The sequence below is a fragment of the Coturnix japonica genome, chromosome 4 (assembly GCF_054131305.1).
Source record: "Coturnix japonica strain WE chromosome 4, WE-NBRP24, whole genome shotgun sequence".
Classification (NCBI taxonomy): domain Eukaryota; kingdom Metazoa; phylum Chordata; class Aves; order Galliformes; family Phasianidae; genus Coturnix; species Coturnix japonica.
The window spans coordinates 49591140-49618334 of NC_140666.1; the positions used below are offsets into that span (position 1 = coordinate 49591140).

Here is a 27195-nt window from a genome sequence, read left to right on the forward strand (position 1 = left end):
TCATAAATGAAGTTGTATTGCATGCAAAACTCATTATCCTGCATTCCTTGGAGGAAAAAAGAAAAAAAAAGGAGGAACAGATTTGCATCACGCTCATTTTTCTGGCTTCAAATTTTCTGTACTCTGCTATTACTGACGTGCTACTTGTTTTTGTTGCTGACAAGCATTTTGGCAGCAGAACTAGGTAGACTACCACCACTAACAGCAAATACATGCATTACAACAGCACCTAAAACCAAGTAGGAACGTGACCTTTGCTGCTGTCATCACTTCCCAAGCCTCTATAGAATCATGACAGTTGATATCAACAGGGCATCTGCTGCATATAATTTTATTTGCTGAGAATTGCTGCTCTGGAGATGCTGAAGGATGGTCTGGGGGCCATTAGCAGCCCCCAGAGCTGTGCCGCTCTGACCTCCCGAGGCTCCCTGCTTTGCGGGCAGCTGCTCTGCCACATATTGCTTCTCATCAATCCTCAGCATTAGCGAGGGGAGGTAATTTAGTAATTTAGAGCAAAATAAATAAATAAATAAATCCCAGAAAGAACAGTACAACATTAACTTTGGTAACCTTCCTGTAGAGATGAGCTTTCAGAAGAAATGCATTTAACTGAGTGCACATGTCTATCGCCTACACGCAGCAATTTCATGTCTATTTGCTCACTTGTTCTCCTCTCTCCTGTTTACTACATTTTTGCACGTCCACATCATAAGTTCCCTTCCCTTGCTCTTATCTTTTCTCCCATCTTCCCCCCACCCTATCCCCCCACCCCACAGCCTGGCAGATATTCATTCTTTCTAGCATGCTGGATCTTTCTCCACCATTGCGGACTCTTGTTACTGGATAAAATACTGTGCATGGATCTTTCAGCAGTAATCTCATGAGGTTCCTCTCCATTCTTATGAAAACCTAAAATACCTGCTTTGCATATCATTTAACATAAAATCTTTAACGTATTAATTTTAATATTTGCAAAGCACTCTCTGTGTGACGTTGAAAAAAAAAACATATAGCCAAGAAGAATATTAAGCTTAATTCTCGTGCTATGCCAGAGCATGCTCCAAATAGGGATTCTTAGAAAAGAAAGGAAGGCAGAAGCCATTCTGAGCACAAGAGATTCCAGCATTTACAAGGCACTGTGAGCATCTGCCACCAATCCGGTCCATTCAGCAAACTTGTGCACAGCAACGTCACCCACTGCTGTTTTCTGGTGGGGGCTGGAGATGAAACACCATCAACCTGGCTCCATCTCTTACTATGCCCATCGACTGAAGCATTCTGGTAGCCTGCTTTTATGCCTGTAATGCTCTGAACTTACACTAATGAATGCAATGTAATGCAATCATCCCCTGTGATTGAAGCAGAAGGTCATTAGCTCCTAGGAGGATTTTTTTTTCCTGCAGTCTGTGTTGCTGAACTGTAAAAGCATTGCCTATCACACAGTGAAGGAGAGTCAAAGAGTGGCACTGAGCTGGACAGGCTGAACTGCTGGCTGCACTCCCAGCTTGGAGCTGACTGCTGAACTCCCTGTGTATGGGAACTACACAGAAATACAGCAAGACAGAGGTGGGAGCAAATTACCATTATAGCACCTCATGGCTGATACCTGAAAATCTGAGTGCCCTTCTCACATCAGATAATGCTGTCAGCTGTGTCTCAGAACGTGACTCATTCTGCTACAGACTGGTGACAAAATGGGTTATCTTAGCTAATGCCTCAGTTTCACTCACTACCTTGATACCAGCCTTCCTGGACGAGTTACTTCCATATGATAACCACCAGACAACAAGTAATCTGTATGAAATTACTGTGGTTGTTTTTAGCTTCAATTGCTTTGACCTCAGTCCTCTGAATGCATTGCCCCTCTTTACTCCACTGCATGAGAAGGAGCAGGTTTTGTCCTTTGACCAACTGCATCCATTAGCATGCCCTCCCAGCACTGCTGCCAACCACATCAACTCATGTCAAATGTTGGAAGAATAGTATTTTGTTACTTGCTTCTGAATGTAAGAAATAGTTCTGATACATGTGCTTATAATCTGAAGAATATATACAAGCATCATGATGACTCCTAAAGGATGCATATGAGCTTCATCACCACAGCCAAAATGCTAAAGAAGCCTCACACAAAGGAGAAAGGTGTGACTGATTGCAATTGATCACGATGACAGTGGACATGTTACTAGTGATATTTTCCAAGTTCGCTGTGTCTGCTTAATTTTCCCGGTCTGTACAGAGAATGAGGCAAAGCCTTGTCACCCTGGATTGGAATGCAAGAAATTGAAGATACCAACACTTTGCCACATAGCTGGAAACAGAAAATTCCATGAGGAACTAAACAGCAGTTAATGAAATATCTTTCCAAAGGTAAAGACAAGCTTTAAACCTAGCCATTTAAACCTAACAGATTTTTGCCTAACACAAGTTTTCAAACATCAAAGATACTTGAAAGAGTATGGTTCAGCACAGTTTGAGTTGATTTTAAATGGCTTAGCTGCAGTGAACTTGTCTGATGTTTTGTTGAACCAATACAGGGACCTCAACCGCAGGAAAGCTAACCCAAAGAAAAGCTCTGTGCAGATTCAGCCCCAGGAAACAGATCACCATGTCATGAGCTGAGCAACAGGAACACTAAAAAGTAGAGTACAGGAGTAGATTGCAGCAGCAGTAAGGAAGGTTCCAAACTTATCAAGGAATCAGCATCAAAATGAGCAGGGCTAAACAGGAGCCTGAGCTCAGACTGTGAGGCCGACCACATCAGATACCAAGGTCTTTCTCATTCAATTTAAAAATCAGAATTAACACAGTAAACAGTTTCCTTCTCTCACTATTTGTGCCAATGTTCGTGATTGTGGCTAGCCAATATAAAACATTCTCTTTCCTATTCCTTGATTTCTGTCTTATTCTCATCTACATCCAGATTAGATGTGCACTATACATATTTACAGTAATTACCATCCCAACTGGGGCCTCTGAACCCAATATAACATGAATAATTGTTCCATAAACACCATGTGTAATGCTCCATTCTAAGTTGCTATTTCTCTGAAATGTAAACCTCATATTTGTTTCCCTGTACACTTACCACATCTAAGTAATATTTATCTAAAGTACATGCTACAGAGAACACCTCTTTGAGGCTACATTCTTAGATCTCAATTGGGATTCAACAATAATTGCAATACATTTGAGTGACAGTAGAGGGAAGCCAAGATGTCTAACGCCCTCTGAAAATATAACTCACAGTCCTAAACATAAAGATAAAAACAAACAAAAAAAGATCTTGTGGATGATATAAGAAACATCAGTTACACCTACTATGGATACGTTTCCCAATAGGCTGGCCTTACACTGCACAGCTTGGCTGCTTTTTGTTGGCATTCTGCATGCTGTTAGGCTCCAGACAGCTCCTCTGGCTTTCCCCTTGGCTACTTATGACCCTGGGAGTTTCCATAGCTTAACACTTGTCAGAAGTCTCTACTCAGAAAGTTTAGCTGGCCAATATGCACTGTAAACATGGGTGGTTAATGTGTTCTTCCTTATTTGCAGCTTGTAATACAGTTGCCTTGCTAATTTCTCCTCTGCTCATCGGTTCTGCAGGTCTGTATTTTGTTCTGCTTTGCTTAGCACCCATCACACTGCTAAAGCAGTCAAGATGTACAGTGTGTCCCTCTGTGTGTCCCTTCGCCAGTTGTACAGAAAGGATTCCATTCTCCTGCAGTGCCGAGGTCAGATGTATCAGTGGTCAGAGCAAGGTTTATATCCCTGTTCTGAGCTGCAGTGACTGCAGTGATGTGCTAGGGCACCCCAAAAAGCTCTGGCTATATCGATCACATTCTCTTTGAGTCACCCATTCTCCCAACTTCTTACTCTTTATCACCTACATTTCCTTTTAAACTGGCACCTCTCTATCCTTTGAATACTAACTGCTCGATGTTGGTGATATCCTTACAGGGTATTTGGTATGAAAGCTCTTGTGATTTCTACTCAGGTCATCTGTTCCCTTAAATGAGTGTCCCATTTGCCATCCCCAACATGCTGCTTCTTCTTATTCAGCTCTCTTTTTTAAAAGCGACGCAGATCAGTGCTAACCATTGGCACACATACCTTTACGTATCTGTTTATCTTCACTCCCCAGCAAGAGGGGGGAACAAAACAAAAAAACAACATTTGATATACAAAATAAGCGGATGGTAACACAATGCCAAAAATAGCTTATTATGTTAAGTGCAAGGGAGAAAAGCCTCGATATAAAGCTTGATTGCAACAACATTTCAATTTACCAGTTTAAATACAAGACTTGAATTAAAATATTTCTTGAGATACATCTCTCACTCTCTAAGATGTTTTGGTTTTTTTTGTTGTTTTTTAAATTTATATACACATATCCAGTTGTAACACTTGACAGTAGTCTCATGAAGCATCCAAAGAGTATGACTCGATAAGTACACACTGAAGATATGAGTGGTTAACATATGTACGACTTCTTCCTTCAAGAGTCTATAACATTATGTTGAGTGCTAGCCTCAGACAGACAGGTGACCAGCCACCTGACGCAGTATAATACCCCTAAGCCTTTCCCCAGAGTCCCCCAGTCAAAGCCTCCAATGCTCACTGGATCCAGATGGTGTTGCCCCTTTCTGGTCGGCGAGGCTCCACTGTCAGTTCTCCAAAAGTAGAGAAAAACTGCTCCATTTCCTTCTGCAGCATGTCGTTCCTCTTCTCTGCATCCTCTTTGGCCCGTTCTGCATTACGCATTTTGATTTCTACCATTGTGAACTTCTTCCGCTCTTGATCCAGCTCTTCATGCAGGGCTATCATCTCTGTCTCCAGGGTGAGATTTCTCTGTTCCAAGCTGCAGAAACCAAAATAGAAGCAGACAGCTCCTGAACACCACTCCTCACATTCAGTTGTGTAGAAACACACACCATCACAAATTCATGCAAATGCCTTTTCATTTACAAAGCTTAAATTGAATTTCTAAGTTTACCTATGAACCACATTTTCATCAGTGATCCTCTCCCAAATGGCCTTCTCTGCTCTGTAGCTCATTCAGAAAATGCACGATACCAGCCACTGGTTATTGCGCACAGTGACAACCAGCTCTGCGCAATTCTCTAGCAAGCAACTTAGGGAAGTCTTTTTCTTCTGGAAGTATTGACTCCCAGCTCCCACTGTAGTTGCAATTGTGTCATTTAAAAGGTCAAAATGATGCTCTGAATACCTTTATTTAAAACTGATTTTTATCTGCTGATTAAAATCTGTTTACAAAAATAAGCAGACAGTCCCAAGAACTACAGCTGGAGTGATCTAAGACACTGATTTCATTGAAAGTCTCAGCCTCTAGAGAGCAGGCATCTACTAATGAAACTATGGAAGCTACTGATTTCGTTAATCAGATTCCAGAGAAACTCACAAGGTTCTGTGATTTATAGAAATTTTACCAGAAATAAACAAGATTTATTTCTGGTGCCAGTGACAGTATGTCACAACTGTGGCATATGATTGCTTTGCAACAAACCCAGTAGAATCATTATACTAGAAGAGCAATTTCATACGTCAACTCTGAAAGACAATCATATGGTAACATGGCACCATCTTACCTTTTTATCCTTGTCTCATACTCGAGTTTTTGTTTGGCCATCTCTTGCTTCAAGCTGGACACCAGGCTATGCAGAGCACTATGATTGTTAATACTGTTGGCAACGAACGTTTCACTGTTATCACTGCTGCTGGTGGCTCTGCTGCTGTGGCCCCCCACGCTCCTTCGGTCACTTTTGTTCTCATAGTCACCCGTGTTAGAGAGGTCTTCCTGTGGTGGTCCATCCAGCACAGAGTCTTCAAAGTTACCCGCAAAGAAGTCCTGCTCAGGGCAGGTGGTGGTGGATGAACGACAGGAGTTAGAGTGCTCAGGGAGGGATATTTCACAGGAGGATGTTGACCAAGTAGCACTGTCCACACTCTGTTTGTCATCAGAATTCACCGAGGAGAATTGCTGGTGGACATTGTCATAGGTGGAGAGCCTGTTATGCTGACCCGACTCACTCACTGACTCCTTCTGCTTGTTGTCCCTCAGCGTGACACTGCCATTGGGTGCCCAGCCCGGGCTTCGGTTGTTGAGGGTGTTGGTGAGCCCATCGGTGCTAGAAACTCCCATCCTCACACCTCCATTCTGCATGCTTTGTGTGCCCATCTTAGTCACCGGTCCTTTCAGGGAAGATGTTCTCCTGGCTTGCAGGGTGCAGTTTGGTACGGTCTGGCTCTTCTCATGGCTCTCCACAGAGCTACTGAATGACCCATTGGTGACTATGCCACTGCCTTTATTAAAAGCAGGATTTTTTTTCACCATGAGTGGTGGGCTTCTGGTGACATCTAATTTCTGGACACTGTTCCTGGGGCTATTGGTCTTGCTGCCTGGCAGCGCAGTTGGAGACTCACTGTCCATGCTTCCCCTTTGGGGAGACTCAGGTTTGTCCCAAGAGCAGCGCCTCACTGCTGTCTCCTTTGTGTTATTGTTCTCTTTGTTTTGTAGCTGTCCAACAGTTCCTTTCTTTGGCATTTCATTGTTATTGTTGCACACCTCGGGTCCCACCTCAGGGTCTGTATCCTTGGGAAACAGCTCTTCATGTTTGCTTATCATCACTGACATTAACTGCTGGACTACTACTGTACCTGAAAGAAGGCACCAAGCAAGCACATGGTCATTAATGATGTTTTGTTTTGGCAAAAATACACTTAATGGCTCAGATTACACAAATACTTAGCAAAAAATCCTATTTATAGAAACATTTACCCAAAACAACCACTATTTTTTTTACCCCAAATGACTATCGGTTTAACACCCTGCATGTTTAAGGTGCCCAAAATGCATCTGGGTACCAGGACAGATCAGCACCACCTCTTCTTTCCATCAGAACAAGCCAGCATGCCTCACAGACAGAAACAGCAAATTTTGCAAAGCAGGTATTGCCATGACAGCTTTTGCATCCCCAAAAGACTAAAGAAGGAGATTATGAGTAGCAAACAATAATGTCATTATTGTAAGCAGCATGCTTCAACTCATTGTGGCAACCACTTTTAAAACTAAAGGCCTCTTCTAGAAAGGCACTTTCATGCAGCAGTTTAACAGAAAAGTGGCAGGTAAGGGATTTTCACTGCTGGAATGGCAGCATTTTAGTCTTTGGGATCCAACAGGGTAATAATGTGACAGAATTTATTTCATGTGAATGCTTTTAACCCGTCTGTAGCGAAACTATATGCAAACAGACAACTGTGTCATGTTATGGCACAGTACAGATCTAATGCAGAACCACAACTTCCAAGTAGCTCCAATAAATGGCTGCCTCTCTAATAACCCCTTGGTGCACACACTGCTCAACTGCACAATTTACACAGCACCATTTATAACTGGACTTAGGGTAGTGAAGATATACAACCATTTCTTTAAACTGAATCTCACTAAGAACTGTTAAGAATCTTTCCGGAACAAGGTCAGAGTACTTATAACAACCATCCTATCTTTGAACTCCTAGAGCGCTTTCAGAGGCAGCCTGTGCCCTTTTAATCAAGAATTTCCCACTGTGCAATATCAACTCCCTTGAAATATTCCAGATCTTCATAACCTAGCCCATTAAAATACAAATACTAAGAGACAATTCAAATTAGTTTGTAATTGGAAGTCAGAAAAATCTCACTTGAACTAGACAAAACAACTTTTCATCCACATTGCACGGATATGGTTGCACACAGCTACATGCTTGGCTTTGAAAGGCTGTGCAAGAAGAGCACTTTTCATTGTCAAGCTTCCTCTTCCAAAAAACAAAGAGCAGTGAGGAAGGCTGGACATGGGCACTATTCAGTGTGTAGTCTTTGTTAACAAAGATTCCACATTTTTAACTATGTACAGCCCAACTGCACATCAGCATAGTCTGTGTCAAATCTAGAAGGTTTACTTCTATAAGAGCAGTAAGAGAAGTTATAAATCTGTTTAATTAAAACTGTTTCCTCATGAGTGAAAAAAAGAAACTATTCCCCTTCAATGAGCATTGTATCCATGCAACCTCCTAAAGCAGCCACTATACTTTGTGGGCTGCTGAGAAGCAGGATGGAGAGGTTTTCAGACATAAAAAAAAAAAAAATCAGTATTTTCCATTTCCACCCACTTAAAACATCTTTCTTGCTTAAACCTTCACATAAAATATTGGCAGTAGCCAGTTCTGAAAAAATACAGACCCAGGGGGTATCTTCTTTGTTTCCTTTTTGACTAGCTAACTCCTCTTGTCTCACCCCAAATCTTTGTTTGTCTCCCTTTTTCTCAGGTGGGCTGAAGATACACAGTATCCCAGCAGTAAATGCCATCCTGGGATGTATGGCAGGTTGAGGGTTTCAGCCTCAGTGAGATTCTCATTGACCCCAGTGATAAAAGTCATCTTTATGACATTTCTCTGTATTTTTAATCCAATGAACAATTAGAAATTGTTCTCTCTCTTTGTACTCTTTCATTATGCAATTTGGAAACATTACATTTCTGTCCATTAACAACGGGATGAGGAAGAAACACAAAGCTTCAGAAGAAGGAAAAAAAAACAGTAAATGAATGAAGTCTATGCGGAATTACAGTTATCTGGAAAAGAGGAAAAACATCATGTTCAAAAGAAAAAACGAATCCACACAATACCAAATAAACAAGCTACAAGTTTTGATACGCCGTACAGTGCAAGGACTGTTTACAGCCCTTATTTCCAGCTAGGATAAGGAAATCCAACATATCAAGATACAAGTGTTTGGAGGGAGAAAAGGCACCATGTGAGTTTATGGAGAATGATGGGCCACTGAAATATGAATCTATAAAAAACTTAACTGACCCTTATTAAGTGCAGGTGATGTATTAACTACACTTCTCCCACATGTGCTGGGAAAGAACACGCCATATTTGAAGTAAATGGTAGAGAGGAAAATAAAGTTTTTAATTAAGCTGCCAGTGCAGGACAACCTCATGCAAAGTCTGTTTGCAATGCTATAAACTGTAGTATTTTTATATTATCTTGGGAGATTTATCCCAGCTGTACATACACACTGAAGAGCTCTGTGTCTTTAAAACAGACAAAGAATTTAGTGTATATACCACATGGACTGGTATGTACTGTTAATAAACCTGAAGATATTCTTTCTTTCTCCCTGAAGTTATTTACAGTTAACTCACCCTCCATGATAGTCAAAGGATCTTCCACTTTAGGGCGGAGAATGTTGGGGCCAAAAACAGTAGCCAGATTTTGCACGCTCATTTTGTTTACGCCTGAATAAGACTGGACTTCATCCAGGAATCTGTGAGGAAGAATTATGCCTTTAATGAACGTTTTAGAAGGAAGGAAGGAAAAATAAGTAATCAAAACATACAATGGTTTCTCAACGTAGTTTGAGTATTCTGTTCTACATTGTGAAGGAATATCTTGGAAGCTCAGGGTTATACTCAGTGTCTTTATATTTTCTTAAAAATGAAACACTGATTAAAAAAAATATCTCTGGTCTAATTTTAAGATAACTCTGTTGAAGACAGTGACTTTCTCTAGCATACTTAATCAGGTATTTGGCTCATAAAATATTCAAAATGCAAACTCTCAACAAGAAGGACTTTAAATTCATTTTCAAGTGTTTCCTATGCTGAGAACGTCCTTTAAGTACACACTTTGCTACTTTTTAAGACACATTTTTAAGATCTTGCATGTCTCTACAAAACAATTGTATCAGATGCATGCAGTTTTCAGGGCTATCATACCTCAGGAGTGAACAGCTAAGGCCAATAACTGCAATTATAAAAGTGAAAACAGTGTCCTAGGAAGAAGACCTATATATCCATTTCTGTACTTCTAGCAGCTTGCTTATTAAGGCACCTCATAACTCTGCATCTTGATAAAGCAAATTAGAAACGAGTGCAGTAAACAAGTTTTGAGTGCAATCACTGAAGTTAACCACTCCTCCATTTCTGTAATACTTTACCTTCAGGGTCCAAACAAATTTATCTGTCAGCTCACAGCTATAAAAATCACTGTGAAGTTCTTGCAAGAGCACTTACCTACAGATGTATTTCAGCAGATTATAATTGACAACCGGCAGGCTCTTCACTTGCTTCACCAATTCTATCAGGCCCTATATATGTGGCCAAAAACAAAAGGGGGAGACAGAGTTCCTTAGTATTTTGCCACTGAAAAATGCTGACAATTTCAGTTACAAGACAATAAACATAACACAGAAACTGCAATTGGAGATGGTTGGAAAGGAGTGGCTCATTCTCCTCCCAGTTAACTGGAGGGCTAGGGAGGAGAAGGGTCCGGCTCTAGCAGGATTTGAAAAGTCAAAATAGAATTAAACAGAAATAATAACCCTAGAAATTTAGAAGAATAGACTGCAATCAAAAGAATGAGCTTCTTTATTTTTACTTGGAAAACATCATGTTGACTTGATTATCCATGAGCACACATAACAATGTAAAAATCAAGCACTTGGCTTCACTTATTACTTCTTTAGACTAACATAAGATAGTCCTGTGCCACTGCAGGGTACTTTTTGTACTTCAGAAGCCATATTAAGTTCATCCATGTTATGCAAATATAACAAGTTTCGGAAGGTTGTCCTCTTCCAGACATCTTTCTGATGCTTCTGATTCAGTGACATGCAATGAATAGAGCCCTGCGGTCTTTAGTCTAAAGTCAGTGAAATGTGGCATCCTAGAACACTTAGGAAAAAATCACCTCTGATTTAACAGCACATGTTGGACAGAAACTACTAAAACCACCCCTATTATAGCAATGGATGATAATCCATGAAAAAATAAAATGTTTTTCAGGCAAGATGGAAGTTAATGGCCACAGTGATACTCATTTGGACTGAATTTGATGATACACAATAAATACAGCAAAGGGCATGCTGAGCCTGACATAGGCAGCAACAATTTTCCTTTAAAGACAGATGCAGTTAACACAAGCAAGACTTAAGTTAGGATATGTAATTACCAGCATCTTCATTCCTCAAAACTGGAACACGTTTTAACATACCAATCTTTTTATTCATCATACGCAACATGCAAACTCACCATTTCTTCTTCCTTGCTGAGCATTTTGGCACAGGAAAGAAAATCTTCATATTTTGCATACGGTATGACTGGCTCTGGGAGTTCCCTTAGGTACAACTTCAGCAGTGATGCCACCGTGTGCACATCTGTATTGCTGTTGGGTTGGAATACGATAGGGCATTACTGCAAACCAAGAAGATATTATGCAATTTACAGGCTAAAAACCTCTGCTTAACTTTTTGATCATCATTCTAGATTTTACTATCCACACTGTATATATTTATAGATCACCTCTGTAATCTGCTTTTAGTTTTGTTGTCCTGTAAGGAACTTGGAACCTGCAAACGTAAATCTATCAACTCTGTTAATTTGTTACTAAAAATAATTACAAATAGGACCCAACTTGTAGACATAGGTACTGAAAAGATCCAAAATTTCCATTTATGGAAACTTAGATATTTACTTTACTACATCTGTAGTGGCATTCCAGGTTGATCATCAGACATATTAAATGCAAGACGATGGGGAGAAAGAATAATGTCATCACAAGTTATACATGCAATAAAACTTTCTTATATCTCTCCATTGTGTGTAAAGTTACATTACAGAAACTTAGGAGTGCTTCTCTGAAAATAATAGATAAAAAAACAGAATAATGCATAAAGAAAGCTTGTATTGCCTCTGAATCCTCTGGATTTAGATAGTCAGGACTTCTTCAAATCCTCCCTCACTGGAATGTTCCACATACTTTCCCTGGTTCATATAAAGAGTTGTATTGCAAGTCTGTATCCTTCCCTTTGACTTCTGAGAAGTTTGAAAAACAGACTCGAGATTACACTAACTTCAGGATTAAAAAGTAACACAGTAACACAAAGACATTTCTGCAATGCGCATTATCGTATGTTTTCTCCTTTTCTTTTAAGACTTCACGCTTGAAACTGTTTTAAATTGGCAGTCTCATGGGGGTAACCACTGGTATTTGATGCACTTAAGCTTTGCTAGAGGTATGTTAATCATTATTAGTGAATGGTCTCTGTTAAAACAAGAATGGTTTTAACTAAGTTAAATCTTAACAAGAATGATGGGAACAACCTTAGATTAACATGGTAAGGTATGTGCAATCTAAGTCAAAACAGAAGAAGAGCGGTGATAAGCACTGTGTACATTTAAATGTTAACCACCACCACCCTCCCTGAAACAAATTCCCAGAAAACACTGTTATTTCAACCATGGCAAAAATGCCAACAAAAACTCCAAAACATGTATGAAAGGCCTTTCTAGAAAAACTTTATAAATAAAGCATTAACTCAAAACTGCATTTTTAAAGAAGGTGCAAATTCTGATCTGCGGGTTGCAACCCCAGACTGCAAGTCTAGCCATAAGTGGACTGAAAATGGGTGTCTTGTGTTTTTACCCTTCTTGGACGCATGTGAAAAAGTACTATACACGAAACTAGAGATAGTTGGACTATATTATGAGATTTTGCATGCTAACTCAGGTTTGGCCTCTATCCTTTGCTTACCACCTTCACTCATATATGAACTAAAGCCCTTCTTCACATGTTGGCCACCAGAACTTCTTACCAATTGCACGCAACCACCTGAGGTCTCACAGAACAGATCTTGATCTTCTCTCAGGTATTCATTCTATTAGAACTCGCAGCTCTAATTGAGCCCTACTCTGCAACATGAGAGGGACCATACTGAATCTGCAGAGAATTAAACTCTGATTGCTCTACATTTACAGTCTTGTTCAAGATTTGTATTATTATTTTTACTAAAAAAGGAAACTCCTTTGCTGACCCACATCTTTCCAGGGGGACTACCTGTGTAAAACTATGTACAATTCGTCCATACACATACACTAATCCCTTTGTGTGAAGTAAAATACTCGCTCCGGGAAGGCACAGCAGATGGGGAAAAGGTTGAAGAAGAAAAAAAGCAAATTAAAAAAACCCAGTTCTGATGTAATTTATGATTCTTCTTCTACCAGTGTTAAGCACACGTAGAGTAACATCCCGAAGGGTCAGGTCTGTTGTGCGTTAAAAGCTTTGGTTCTGCTGAAGAGAAACAGAGAGAGAAATGAAAGGCAGGATGCCAAGGAGCAAAGAAAATGTAGGAAGACTTGTGTACTCAAACTAAAGTCCTGAAACACGTATCTGAGTGTACAGAAAGGTGTTTTCTGAGCTGAGGTCCCTGTTAATAGAAGGGAACACACTTGCTATCTTTTAAATTAATGTGCTCCTTACTGACCAAATGCTATGGCAATGCCGCAGACTGCCACAAGATGGTGGGATTGCAAAATAAGATCATCTCAGTTGATCTCTTACAAATTCCACTAAACTGTACTGAAAAACCACTAGGTACTTTGGTTAATCTGTTAGAGGATAGTTGTGAGTTTCCAAGGAGTTACCTATGGATCTTTTCAAGGCCTGAAGAGTGCTTTTTACCTCTTGGACTTTTTCCAGCTAAAATAATCAGTTTAAGAAATGACACTTCCCCTACTCTTCCATATGTCCTAGAGCCAGTACAGCTATAGAAACTTAGTAATTGTACCTATCTTGTCATTTCTTTTGCTATCTGACATTGTAATATCAAGGTGTTTAACGATTAGAAATTGGTAATTACCATGATTAAAAGTATTCATTAAGAAGTATGAAAGTAGAGAATGTAAATTCCAGCAGAGCATCCTGTTATCTACATTGGAACAACCCTCATTAATGGAGGTAAGCTTTTTCCAGGTGCAGAGTGAACAATTACAAATGCGAAATGAGAAAGCACAAAGCAGAAAATTGGATGCAACGCAACAAGCAGCAGCAAGCTGAGAACCAATCTATTTCAGCATCTCATGCTAGACCGAGAGACGTTGCTTACCTCACTACAACATGGATATTGCTTCACTGCTGATACATTGCCAAAAGAGCACTCCGCCACAGTCCATGCAAAGGCATTATGAATGCATACACACTACAGCCTTTCCTTAGTCATCAGACTACACATATCCAAAGCCCCATTCATCCGAACTTTACCATTAATATCCCTCATGGCTGTGCTGTTTGACAGCACTTTTCTTTGTGATACGCAGACACTGTGGAAGTGGCTGTCAGACCAATTATGCTGCCTGGAGATTTTCAGCCTCTCCACCATAAACAAAATGACTGAGGCCCAGCAGGTCGCCAGAAATCCCCGTGTAACCCTCACACTCGTGTGCTCAGAGAGCTGGAGTCAGCACTTCAGAGCACAAAGCCAACAAGCTCCCCATCAGCTTTCAGAGAGGAAATAGAACAGGGCAGGGTCAGTGTACAGAAAGATTAATGCTGTGCCAAAAATAGCTCTAGACCATGATGACATATACAGTTTGCATACAGAACAAACAGCAGGGAACAACAAGCTGGGAAGCTATAATTAAATTCAAGGATTCTGGTAATAAAATGAAGGAGAACAGTACGAACAGTTGGTGTGTCAGTACATCCCTGAATTACTGGAATTGCATCTCCGTCATTTGAAACATGTCACAGATCACAACCCTGCAAATAGAAACTCTCCATCACCACCACATCCTGAACCCATCAGATGACTTGGGGGCTGTGTTGTTGCATTCATGTTTTGTGGAGGAGCTCTCTCAGACCACTACAGAAGTCCTCATGACGTGGGTGAAGTGTTTCCAACTGGCTGCCTGGTGTGCACGTTGCTCCTAGTCAGCAGGCAGGATGAGATGCCAGAGTCCACTATCAACCAGTGTTGAAACACCATGACTGAGCAACACCAAGGAATGTTACGAATATGCATAGCTCTTTATAGTGAGAATGATAGCACAGTTACTGCTGAGAAACCAGTACTCAGAGGCTGGCAGGGAAGAGCCTGTGTTTGGTAATGTTACAGTGAACCAGGTGTGTATGACTGATGGAGTCAGGCTTTGGTCCAAAAATGCAAAGGTTATCTCATAACAAAATTGGCAGAATGACCTATGTAATGCCTGTCCCCTCATGTAGATACGATACCTTCAAGGAATCATATTCCTACATAACATACATGTAGTACAAGCAGCAGAGTCGATAAGCTAAGTACCGGCTGAAGTCTTGCCCACAACTTGTGAAACATACATCAAAGCCTTTACCATCTCAGGCCCTGAGCTGTTTGTTTTCCTCACCTTGATGCCACAAAAGCTTGGCTACTTAAGTAAAATTCATAGAATCACCCAAATGATTCAGACAAGAAAGGACCTCCAGAGGTCAAATGGTCCCAGCCCTGCCCAAAACCAGCCCACTTAGAGCAGGTTATTTAGTGCCTCATCTAATTACTTTTGTTTATCTCCAAGGATGAGGACTTTGAAAACTCTCTCACACTCTTGCTGAAAAATAAAAGGGAAATGATTTTGATATATCATCATAATCTCTTTGCTTCAGCTTAACTAATTATTTAGAATTGTTCAATTGGAGGGGACTTACTGAGATCATCAAGTCTATTGATCTATTATGAGAAAAGAAAACCCTACATATTCTTCTCCTTTCTCCCTGTGTTCATGAGCTTGAGATCCATTGCTGCCTTCCAAGGACCCATTCAGGGGTGTGAGCACAAGAAATACTAAAGATCGACAGACCTTAGCCCCAAGCCTCACATACACATGTTTTAAAACACTCCTCTTAATTTGAAAATGCCATCCCTTCTTAAGAAGACCGTGTGTGTAGTAAAGGAATTGACCTCTTGTTGGCAAGTCGAGAACACTTTTTTCCTTGTTAAATCACATCCCCACAGCAACAAGTGCAATGCAAGTGCCTTTTCAACTCAATTTCTGAAACTGAAATACACACAAAGCAACACCCAATGCTTGCTCTCTGCCAGTAACTAAAAGCACACACTCCTACAGCAGGACACCAATTAAGCTGGTTTAATGACACAAGAAATGCATCTCTTAACGTGTATTTAATTGCTAGATTAAGTCTCTTAACTTGTGTTGTATGCAGAGGCTATTTCTGCTAGCTGGATAGAAAGAGGGCCAGGATTAGGAATGAAGTAGCTCCAGACACATAACTGATGAGCAGAGTGTCATTTGTGAGGATCAGGGAAGGAAGCCTGGATCGCCACAGGCAGAAATAGACGGCAATTTACACAAGCTTAAGGTCATTTGTGTTGGCAGGAACTTGCTTTCTAGTAAAGACTTCATTTTACGTAAGTGCTTTGTGCAGGGATTACTGCGCTTTTCCTCTAGGGAAGGAATAAAGCCTCTCCTTGGAAGGCACTGTTTCCAAACAAGCTTTTAGGTACAGGATTGTGTTTAGAAAATAGAAAACTTTATTTAACCAGTGATTTCCAAGTCATCAGTTACTTGTAGCCTGTACAGTGCCAGTGCAGATGCATCCCATTAAGTACTTCTTGCATTCACCTACATTTTAAAACAGAAACATATTTTGTATCTGGAGGATGAGACTGCAAGGGGAACAAGACTGCTTACTAGATTACCAAAGCAGCAAGGTGCCCAGAAGAACTGTTCTGAGGACAGTGATGCTGCCTGGTCCACAAACACCTATCAGCCTTAATGACAATTAAAGGTACTGCAAACAAAGAGATGCCTTTCTTTTCTCCTCTAATGTCTTTTCATATACCACAGTAATGCTAGTAGCACATTATGAAGAACAAAATGATCAAAATACTTCAGCATTATGCTTTCACATGTCACACACATTCACCTCCTAGAACTAAAAGCATGACGTTGACAGGTGACTGCCTCAGGACTGAAAAATGCTGAGTTTTTTTGAAAGCACGGTTATTTCCATGGTACAAAACATCTGCCTTACTAGGCTTTTTAAATATTCAGTTGTTGTACCTTGATTCAAAAAAGATACACTAAACACAGTGTAATTATTCCAGTAGGGAACAGTGTATTTCTTTATAGCTCTACTTTATTCGTTCTCCCTGGTCTCATCTGCTCAACAGTCTGAAGATAAAATTAAGTGTTCTTGCCAGGTTTATCCTTTAGGCATTTGGAAAACACTATTCCCACATGCACGGCATCTATCCTGTCTTCCCTCAAACACATGCAGTGTTCACTGGCTTTGGGATACATCCAGACACATAGAATTTACAGGAGTCCATCCTAAAGTCACTCAGGTCAAGTTTGGAGTTGAAATTAATTGGTGGTATCCTTTAAGTACGCCCTCACTGAGAAGGGATGAAGTGATGATTGGTAAGCAGCGCAGTTCTCTGTGTATTGACTTGTACACACTGTTCTTATGACCTTCTTTGTACCATCCTTATCAATCACCTCCTTTTGTTTGGCAATCCCAGTAATTGAATGCACAGGAACATATTCAGTTCCGTGTTCTGGATTATGTGATTCCAGTGAGCAACAGCTAAAATTTGTCGGCCATTGTATACTGCTGCTTTATCCCTTTCTCAGCCAATGGTAACTACAGTAACTGAGTATTTTATCCTATCATACACTGCATTCCTCTCAAAAGGAACTGATACACATGAGAGAATGTAATAAGGATTTTGCTTTGCCTAATGTGCAAGCATGTACTTGTCTTTTCTCTTGTGCAAACTCACAGATGCACATAAGCTCCATAATTCTAAACTCCACTGAACTACTGGATAAATGTACATAAATTACAATAGTTGTGAAAATCCAAGCCACAAACATGGATCAATTACTTAAGTATTAAAAACCCATTTCAGTGACATTTTAAATATTTTTTTCTCCCTGAGAAATCATAACTGTCATGTCTCCTAGTAATAATTTTGATGGACAATGAACGGAATGAGATGGTATAAAAAGGGAAATCAATTTTTGTTCCTTTCTATGTAAAAACTGCAAAACAAACCTTTCTTGTTATTTTCCTTATGCAGATGCTACGCTATTTTTACAGACCAAATATTTACAATCCTCTTTGTATCCTTACCAATGTCTGATTTGTAATGCAGAAGAGGTACTTGAAATTTAAAACATAAGCCTCACAAGAAGAGGGAAATCTCCAACCCATGGGCTACCAAAGTGGATTCTCTGAAGGGGACAATTCTACATAGAGATGCAAATATTTCAAGCAGTACTGAGCACAAATTAGCGCCTCACTGCAGTGCTACTTCCTTAAGGCAGATGACACAGTATGTGTATAGAGCCACATACATATAGAGTGACATATTTATTGATTTTCCTTTTTTTTTTTTTTTTTTTTACTGGCATACACTTTTCACTATTATTCATTTTCTTCATACAGAAGGCATCAGCAATTTTGTGTTTTAGTAACCGTATCTCCCCTCGCAAGGACTGCAAGAAATGCTGATGTGCTTGTTTTCACTGCAGAGGGTTAGGACACTGGCTGTTTCAGATGGATGTTGGATTTTACCATTCTCTAAGTTCTAGAAATTTCTTATGTGGGTTCCACTCTGATTGAATCACATACATAAAGTCCACAAATCTTCAACAACTGTAAATGAAAATAATCTACAAAAAAAGATTAAGCTCAATTTAATGCAAATTAATATGAATTGCTCCAGATTCAGTGCATTTTTGATCCTGACTGCGGCAACAGCACATCCATCTGCTAACTCATATGAGAGTTACAATTTGTCAAACATGCCTTATGTTTACAAAACATGGGTGTATTTTCTTTTTTATCCTTTGAACAAGTCTGGTTTACTTATTTAAAACATGCCATGCTCCTTCTGCTTCATTTATCTTAGTTAAATGAGCACAGACAGGAGGAGCACAGGAGGGAAGAAGGGCAGGGTGTCCATAGAACTGCGGACAGCAGCTACCTCAAGGTTACTGGACAGAAAAAGACATCTGTGAATCTGAATTTCATCTTCCTGTGCCCATAAGGTGTTTCAAGAACAGTATCTGAAAAGAGAGGCAAAATTTTGAAAGAGCACTAATCCTAGTCATAAAACCTTACCTTCATTTTTCCTCCTGCTTCTACAACAGGCTTTGTATTTTTACTGAATAAGCAAAAGCAACATAAGGAAGAGAAGGGTTAATAATATTTAAAATAGTATTTAATTAATAATATTTTAATTTCATAAGGAAACCCATACACATGTACATATGTATTTCACAGTGACTTCATGTGTTACAAGCCTTTGTTTCACTTATGTGCACCCAAATGTAGAAAAAATGTCACCATGAAAAATGGCAAACTACTCAAACATCAGCTCTTTGTATGACTTCCAGGACCAGCAGCAGCTAGACTCTGTCCCAATCAGAGCCAGTGACCCAGGACTGCTATGTAAGCGTGACCTGGATTCCATTGTTCCTTGTCCCATCAAACAAAACTGTCATCCAAGCTCTAAATGCTAACTCTTTATTACTATCAATGCATCTGAATAAGGGAAGGGAGATTAAGAAACAAAACCCAGGTACATCTTGCAAACTGATAATTACAAAATAAACACAGTACATCTCAAACTCCATAAGAGGAACTAAGAAGGGACACACCTTGACACACATTCAAGAGCTCAGCTTGCCATACCAATTCCACCAAACCTGGAGATCATGCTGCTGTTCAGCACAACAAAAAGAAAGGCTACCCAAATCCAAACAGCACTCTACTGTGGAACCGACTCCACTTCCAAAAGCATACAACTGTAACAAAAGATTGTACAATAAAAGAAGGTGCACAGTGGCAGAGGTGAGAGCAGAACTTAAATCTGACTTCTGATACCACTTGCTACAGTCACAGATAATCTCCAGATTTGAATGGGAAATCAGAACCAGAAAAAGAACCAAGATATGCAGGTATAAAAAGCTGGTGTTCTATAAATCCTTAGCTTCAGAAGGACCACTGCAGTACCTGTTATTTAAAGGTAACTCCTGCTCAGGTTTCTCATTACCAGAGTAGACATCACATGCCTACTTCTTAGCAGTGGCACGTACAATCATTCCTCCATTTCATCTGCTAAAGTTCAACTGGTGTGCCTATACCTGGGTCTCATTAGTGTGTGCTACAGACGCTGTTAAATAAGTTGGCAAAAAATAATAATTATGCAAGTTCACCCCTGGTCTCATCTGTTTGAAACAGACAGACCTTCTGTATTTCTTTCAAGCTGTACCTCTCAGTGGGGTGTTCAATGCATCATCTTCCTGGAGCCTGGGGGCAGTTTGTTCTTAGCATTTCTGCCACAATCTTATGGCTTACAAACACTTGAAAACAAAATAAACTACTGGTTTCTTTAGCCCCTGGCATTTTCCCACTTGTATCTGCAGTAAAGATTATGCTGAGGATATGACCAGCAGTATTTAGCTTAACGTCAAAGAAAGGAAAATATATCCAAACAGTGTCTGGTTACTGTAATATTCTACTGTTAGGCAGTATTTGAACAGTCCGTAAATATGCTACAAATGGTGACCAGTTAAGACAATTACATCACAGAATTGCAGAGTAATTTGAGTTGGAAGGGACCTTTACAGGTCATCTGGTTGGACATCCACAGCTCGATCATGGTACTCAGACTTCCTAGAATCCTCCTGAACCATAGAACTGTTTTCTAGTCAGTCATCCTAACTCTCAACGTCTGATGTGTAATTAATGAATCTTGAATGAAAACAATCACTTTTCCTTTCCACGGCATTATAAACTTTTGCCATTTATAACAGTGAGGGTCAAAACTGAGAAAGCTGTTCAAGATAAAAGTGAGCTACAGATGTCTGCCTTCTGTGCATCTGTGAAAAACACATATCTCCATACATATCAAATTTGCTCACTTCAGAGCAGCAGGGAGGGTAAGGAGGTAAACATTTTCCAGCAATCAGGTTCATACTGTGGCATATTTCTGCACTAAAAGATCAAGCTGTGCTTTTCTTCCTGTTATTTGTACTACTATCAGTCAAAGGTCCCAAAAAATAAATGTATTCTGTTTCTTCCTCCTAATGCAGTTCAGGCCTTCAGTGGGATTGAAGGAGCACAATTCCATTTTTGAAGTATATTTACATGTGTTACTTAAGGCACAAATCAAGGACAACAGTTGTTTGACAGTGCTTTTAACAGGAATTTCATTAACATCATATAAACTCTAAATACAGAGTTTAATAAAGGGATTGGGGCATTCATAATCCCTGGGTTCTGTTTCTCTGACTGCACCCTCTGAATACACAAACTACTGCTATCAGTGCTCATGGCAGGAGAGCTGAATTTACACAAAATATTGACTTTGCAAATTGAAGCCACCTACAGGAGTGTACTGGGTTTTTTGGCTCATAAAGTTCTTATCAGCTTTGCAAAATTATATAAATACTGGAACACAAGTTGGACCTGGACCCTCAAAACCAATTAGGTTTACTAGTATGGTCACCGCGACCTTCAGTTTTATAAGTAACATATCACAATTGGTGATTGGTCAACTTCTTCCTCTGCAGAACTGACTAAACCTCTGCATTTCAAATGGTATCAAGATCAAGGCTTTTCAATTAATCCTAAACATTCACGATACAATTCCTAAATGCAACCTCTCCAGAAATGCTTTGAAATTAAACTTCGAAGTCAAGAAAAAAAAAAGAAATTTCAACATTAATAACAGGAAATATGAAGAAAAACTGTAACAGCCAGATTTTACCTGTCAAAAGAAGGCTTCTCTCCACAGTCAAATGCATCCTGGAGCTCCTTGACAAGATTAGCCTGCCCAGGCAGTCGGAAGAGGCCTTCTTCCTTCAGCCCCCGCTGTCGGATGAAATCCACACACTGCTCCACCAGCATGGGAGCCAGGCGGTTCCCATATCGCTTCTCGTACCGGACAGTGTCTTCTAGCTTCTGGCCAAAAATACCTGTGTGAAGAGAGGCAAGCCTCAGTTGTGATTCACTAAACAACATCAGGAGCCTTTGTCTTCTGCAACCCATGAGATCTAAAGCTCACTTCAATGCATGGACAGTAATCCACCCCTCTCTTAAGGATAAATTGTTCCATTTCACATTTGATACCCTGACAGAAATACAACGGAAACATATTTTGCAACAATGCTACAAAACATTATTTTGAAAGATAAATTAAAAGTAAACTGTAAATGATTGGTTGGGTTGTTTTTTTGGTTTGTTTTCTTTTTACACCAAAGGGACAAAACTCATATATTCTAAATAGGATTTTCTGTCACAAAACTGCTGAGTCAAAAGTGATGCATATCACCATTTCCTTTGGTCATGTCTAATTACATCTGTAAAATTCAGTAGTTTCCACATGAGGTTCGGTGGCATATAAACATTATCATTCCACGCAGAAGAAAAAAAGATTTATAAATATAACTTGGGATTTCATTTGTTCTGAACCAAACCATCAATTACATTCACCACTTAGGCAAAGATCATTCCTATAATTTACCAGCTGCATCATCACTTCAGCAACTATAAATGGTGTATGAAAAAAGATATATCATGAAATGAAAGGTGAAATACGTCAGACAAACTGCAGGAAACAAGCATTTGGCTTTAACCTCAGCAGAACACGGATTTTCACTGAAAAAATCAACTTCAACCCTGATTTGAGGATATCATTGCAGGCACTGGAAAGACACTTAATGTTTGGTAATTATTTTCCCTCCATTTCAAGCCAGCCATCACTGGTATTATCACAGCAACATTCAGGCATATCATCTGTGATGGAAGCTCTCCCTCGAGACCATTTGTTGACAAGAATTGGGGCTGGAGTAAGGCAATTCATTTTCTATATATAGCAGCACAATGAGCTGTTCTAAGGCAGCCATGATAAGAAACTAAATACCAAATAACTTCCTACACTTGAAAGACTCCTTTTGCAATTACTAATGTCATAAAATAGGAGAGATGGGGGCAAAAGAAAAGCAGTAAGACTAATTCTGCCATTCGCTGAGCACAAAGTTTGTACCAACTTAAAAGTATTTAAGAAGAGGAATTGAGTTGTTTTCTTTTTTTTTCTAAAGGAAACACAGAATTGACCTTTCAGCCCAAGAACTTCATTCACTGAATTTGCCTCTCATCCCAAGAACTTAATTCACTCCCAAATTGGCAGACATGAGCAAGTAACCACAAGCTAGGACAGGATGCAGACTGAAGCACATTCTCCAGAGTTACCTTCAATGCATACGATTTTTCTGCAACAAAAGAAATGATAACTCATGCCTGTCCCTGAAGTGAAAGTTATCGTGCATGTGCTCCAGGATGTTCCAAGTGAGCAGGCAGCAAATTGTCAGCCATCCATCCTGAGGGTCTGGGGTTTGTATTTAAGTGAAATATTTGGTGTCCATAAAGCTCAGCTTCTTCACACTGTCAGACAATATCGCATTTTCCCACCTCTTCCATTCCTCCCTAATCTCCTGCAAATTCCCTGTGGGCATGGCAAGAGTATTAAGTGAATCTGGACTTCCTATATCTGTCTGACTTAAGGGTTTCTGCTGGCCAACACAGAGGAAACCCTCAATCCCTCCACTTTCTAAGCCCTCTTTCTAAACAAAGTATAATTAAGGATACGATTTACTGAAAGTTAAACAACCAGTGTGAATACAGGAACTTGGTGATTTCAAAGCATTTGGGATGGCACCCAAGACCTTCATCCAAAGATGTAGCATCTTTAGGGAAATCAGATCAGAAATCACCACCTAGAAATCTGAAATTTTCCAAGTCCAGGCATTCTGAGATATTGTTAAAAGAAACAAATCCTTTAAAAATAAGCGCACATTTACATACACTGAAACTCATCTACATCATTTTTCAATAATGTGATGATGTGAAAAGCTCCACTGAACATCAATCCTTTATCACTTGAGCCTTCCGTGGCACAGTTCAAAGGGCAGATGAAGGAAACGGCACGTGGCAGCTTCAAAAATGGTTCTCAGACTCTCTGGGCAACCTGTTCCTATACTTGACTGTAACTGTGAAAAACATTCCTTTATCCCATCTGAAACTACCTTGTTTTGATGCATGTCCAGGGCCTCTATTCCTTCTCCCCCTGCACTACTGTGAGAAGTCTGGCTCCATTCTCACAATATTCTCTTACAATCTGAGAAGGAGATTCTGTGCTGCCTGCAAGACTGTCCCTTTCTCTAGCAAAACACACACCATTTCCTCTGCCTGTCCAAACTCAGCATGGGCTCCAGCTCCCCCATATCTCAGTGCAGAATTTGGCCCACCTCCCCTGAGTTTGGCCTATGAAAATACAGTCATAGAATATGAATTTTACATAGAATTTGTTCATTTGTTGTGTTGTTGTTTGGTTTTTTTTTTTAATTTAAGAATTTTCAGTTCTTTTCAAACAAAATTGATCAGCAGAAAATACAAATATTCCAATTACATGATGTACAATTACATCTCATATCCACTGACAGTAAAATTAGTATGAATAAGCTCTGTCACATTAACCATACTTTCTTCGTTTCGTGCTAACATTCCTTTCAATAATGTACAACTTGCAGACCAGACTGCAATTTGTAGAAGAAAGAATAAGTTCTCAAACCTAGCAGACTGCTTTGAAACTCCTATCAGTAATGACACCACAGTCAAAACATCATAACTTTATATTAATACATGTTCTGGGATTCTGCCTTTTTTCCTTCTTTTTAGCGTTGGCTTTCAAAGCATGTCTAATACATAGTGAATAAAATTAGAATAAAGGATTTTGTGCAGTGGGAGCAAAAAACCAAAAGCCTAAATTGTTATAAGTTGCCAATGCACCCCAACACAAGCTGCAGTACATTTAAAGGAGCTGGCAACCACAAAGCATTAAAACGCCTGTACGTTGAGCTAACCAGTATTTTTGAACATACAGAGAAAGTAATAACAGATTCACATACTAAAGGTGACGTACTTTAAATGGATATGACTGATTTGGATCTGCCTTGTAGCAGCAATTCACAGATCCTGAAGAAAAAAAACTTTAAAACAAGCAATTCTATAGAATTTAGAGTGATGGAGAAGTGAGTGGTGATGTCACTGTAATCCCACTTTTGCTTCCTAAAGTATAAACTCAACTGTTTCTACTAGTGGATGCAAGATGCTTTACAAATGTTGGGTCTTTTTAATTCAGGCACTTAAAATACTCATAGCTGAGAAGACCCTGGGGTAGAGCAGAATAACTACAGCAGTTGTCTAGATTACATAGATTGGGTGCAGATCCTACATGACCCTCAGAACACAGTTGCATCCCATCTGGTCACATCCGTAATTGAGGGTCACAGGGGTCCATACACCCCACCGCTCACATTCCAGATTAACCCTCAGAAACTCAGCTCTCCTACTGTATGAGTGGAGAAACTACTGTACTTCTCTCCTACTGTATGAATGGAGATAATACTGTACTTCCTTAGAGGCACAAGACTCTCTACTCTCTGCTTTGGGAATCCCACAGCTAGTTGGTGATTTTGACAACCACGTAGTAAGCTGAAGTTAAGATCTCAGTCTCGTGGAAAACCAATGGGAAACCACCCTGTTATGCACTTAAGTGCTCCTAAAATCGCCATTTACTCTACTCGGTGTTCTCCAACTTGTTTGGCTTTGACATTTGTCTCAAGCAGGCTTTGCTTGATCTTGAAGTGCAGACTGAACTTCTCCAAAGGAAATATTTTCCTCACCAAATAAATGCAGCACTTAGCCACAAAAGGAGTTGAGTATGATAAGCCCGCATAAATATTGACTTGAATACAGACTTGCTGATGCCTTATGGAAAAAGTACTCTGCTGCCAGGGGCAGAAGTGGCAGAAACACGACAACACTGCTTCCGCAGGTTTTGTCCTAACTTTTATCTTGTTCATCATCTTTTTGTTTCATGTTGGACTTTTCTACTGTTTACTGTAAAAGCCAAGATCTTTGCCCTGTAAAGGTTCCTTTTCTTGTACCATCTCTTTCTCAGGTTCTTACATCACAAGTGACTACTACAGAGATATTGCAGATTGGCGATTCACAAGGACTAAGATGACAAAGCAAAGACAACGCTCTGATGAAGCGTAGTTACACCCTGTTAACATAGTGCTTAGCAGAGGCAAAGATGAACACTATTAGCTATGCCTCGTGATACTAGCAACTCCTTTATAGTGAAGCAGTGAAAAGATGGTCCAAAATATGGAGACTACATCATGACCAAAGCCACAGATATAATTTCACATTATGTTTTTTGTTTGTTTTTAAAACATTTCTACTACTGTAACTAAAGAACAAACATGAAGAAAATGAAAGAGCCCTCAATGTTGCAATCCATATCCAAGTTCTCCTACATCTCAGAGTCTCCAAAATCCAGATACAGACAGATACACAAGTGCTGATCCATGGATTTGGTTTATCCTAAGGGTAGAGTGTCAAGAAAACCTGACATTCAGAATGGCAGCAGCTTGCTTGTCTGCCCCACAACTGGAATATGGCAGGTAAATGTACCTGTTTCCAGTTCTGACCAGTCTTTAGATTTAATCAACAGAACTGCTTTTCCAGGGAGGCCCTGGTAGGTCTTAAAGCTACATCCAATTAAGCCAAGATCATGCATAACATCAAAGAGGAAAATCACATGATAGCAAAGGGCACACAGACCGGTTATTCATTAACTAGAACATTCCCGTGGCAGAAGTTTTGTAAACCTTTTGAGAAACTGGATTTCCAAGCTTCCATAAAGCTGATGAAAGATATTACAGTGCTATACCCAAATTCTGTTTCTATCTGCTCAAGAGTTGTGTAAGCACTGGGGTATGTTCAACGGTACTTACTCAGAGTTTGTTTTTAAAACACAAGAATGCTATTAGACTGTGATTTTTGTTTCTACTGAACAAAGTAAGAGGTCACATCTCAAGTCCGTTGACTCCAAGCTCCTGATCCATAAGAAGAAAATGAAGAGATACAAGTGGCAGTTCTGGCAACTCATTCCATGCCAACTGCTTGAAAAATCCCACCCGCCTCTACAGCTCCATCACAGCATACACTGTGTCCGCACATTGTGCACCAGAACAACCTCCTTCTTTCCAAAACAAGCTGATAGTTTAAGTGACTAGAAAAGGTCAGTGAAGGTCTAAGAAGTTGATCTCAGCTTGGGATTTGGAAGAGTACTCTAGGTATCCCTCAACTTCAAATTAGTAATTAAATGACACTGAAAATAGAAAAGGTGAGGTGAAGGGACTTCAATAGCAAGGTAAGGAATACAGCAACACTTTGTATGGACTTCTAAATTGTTTCTTACCAGCTTTCTACTCTGCTGTTC

General features: G+C 39.8%; 1 protein-coding gene across 8 annotated transcripts in view; it reads right to left on the reverse strand.

The window, feature by feature from the left end:
- Positions 1–4104: 4104 nt before the first annotated feature.
- ARHGAP24 (Rho GTPase activating protein 24) overlaps positions 4105–27195 on the reverse strand; it is a 184033-nt gene continuing 160942 nt past the window's right edge. For all 8 annotated transcript variants that reach the window (XM_085546765.1, XM_085546764.1, XM_015861771.3 and 5 more), the window contains 6 exons: positions 21613–21820; positions 11090–11222; positions 10073–10146; positions 9203–9324; positions 5604–6672; positions 4105–4855 (listed from right to left, as the gene is read on the reverse strand). In XM_085546765.1, the coding sequence (XP_085402891.1) occupies positions 4612–4855; positions 5604–6672; positions 9203–9324; positions 10073–10146; positions 11090–11222; positions 21613–21820 (1850 nt within the window). In that variant the 3' untranslated portion in view covers positions 4105–4611. The remainder of the gene's footprint in view (positions 4856–5603; positions 6673–9202; positions 9325–10072; positions 10147–11089; positions 11223–21612; positions 21821–27195) is intronic.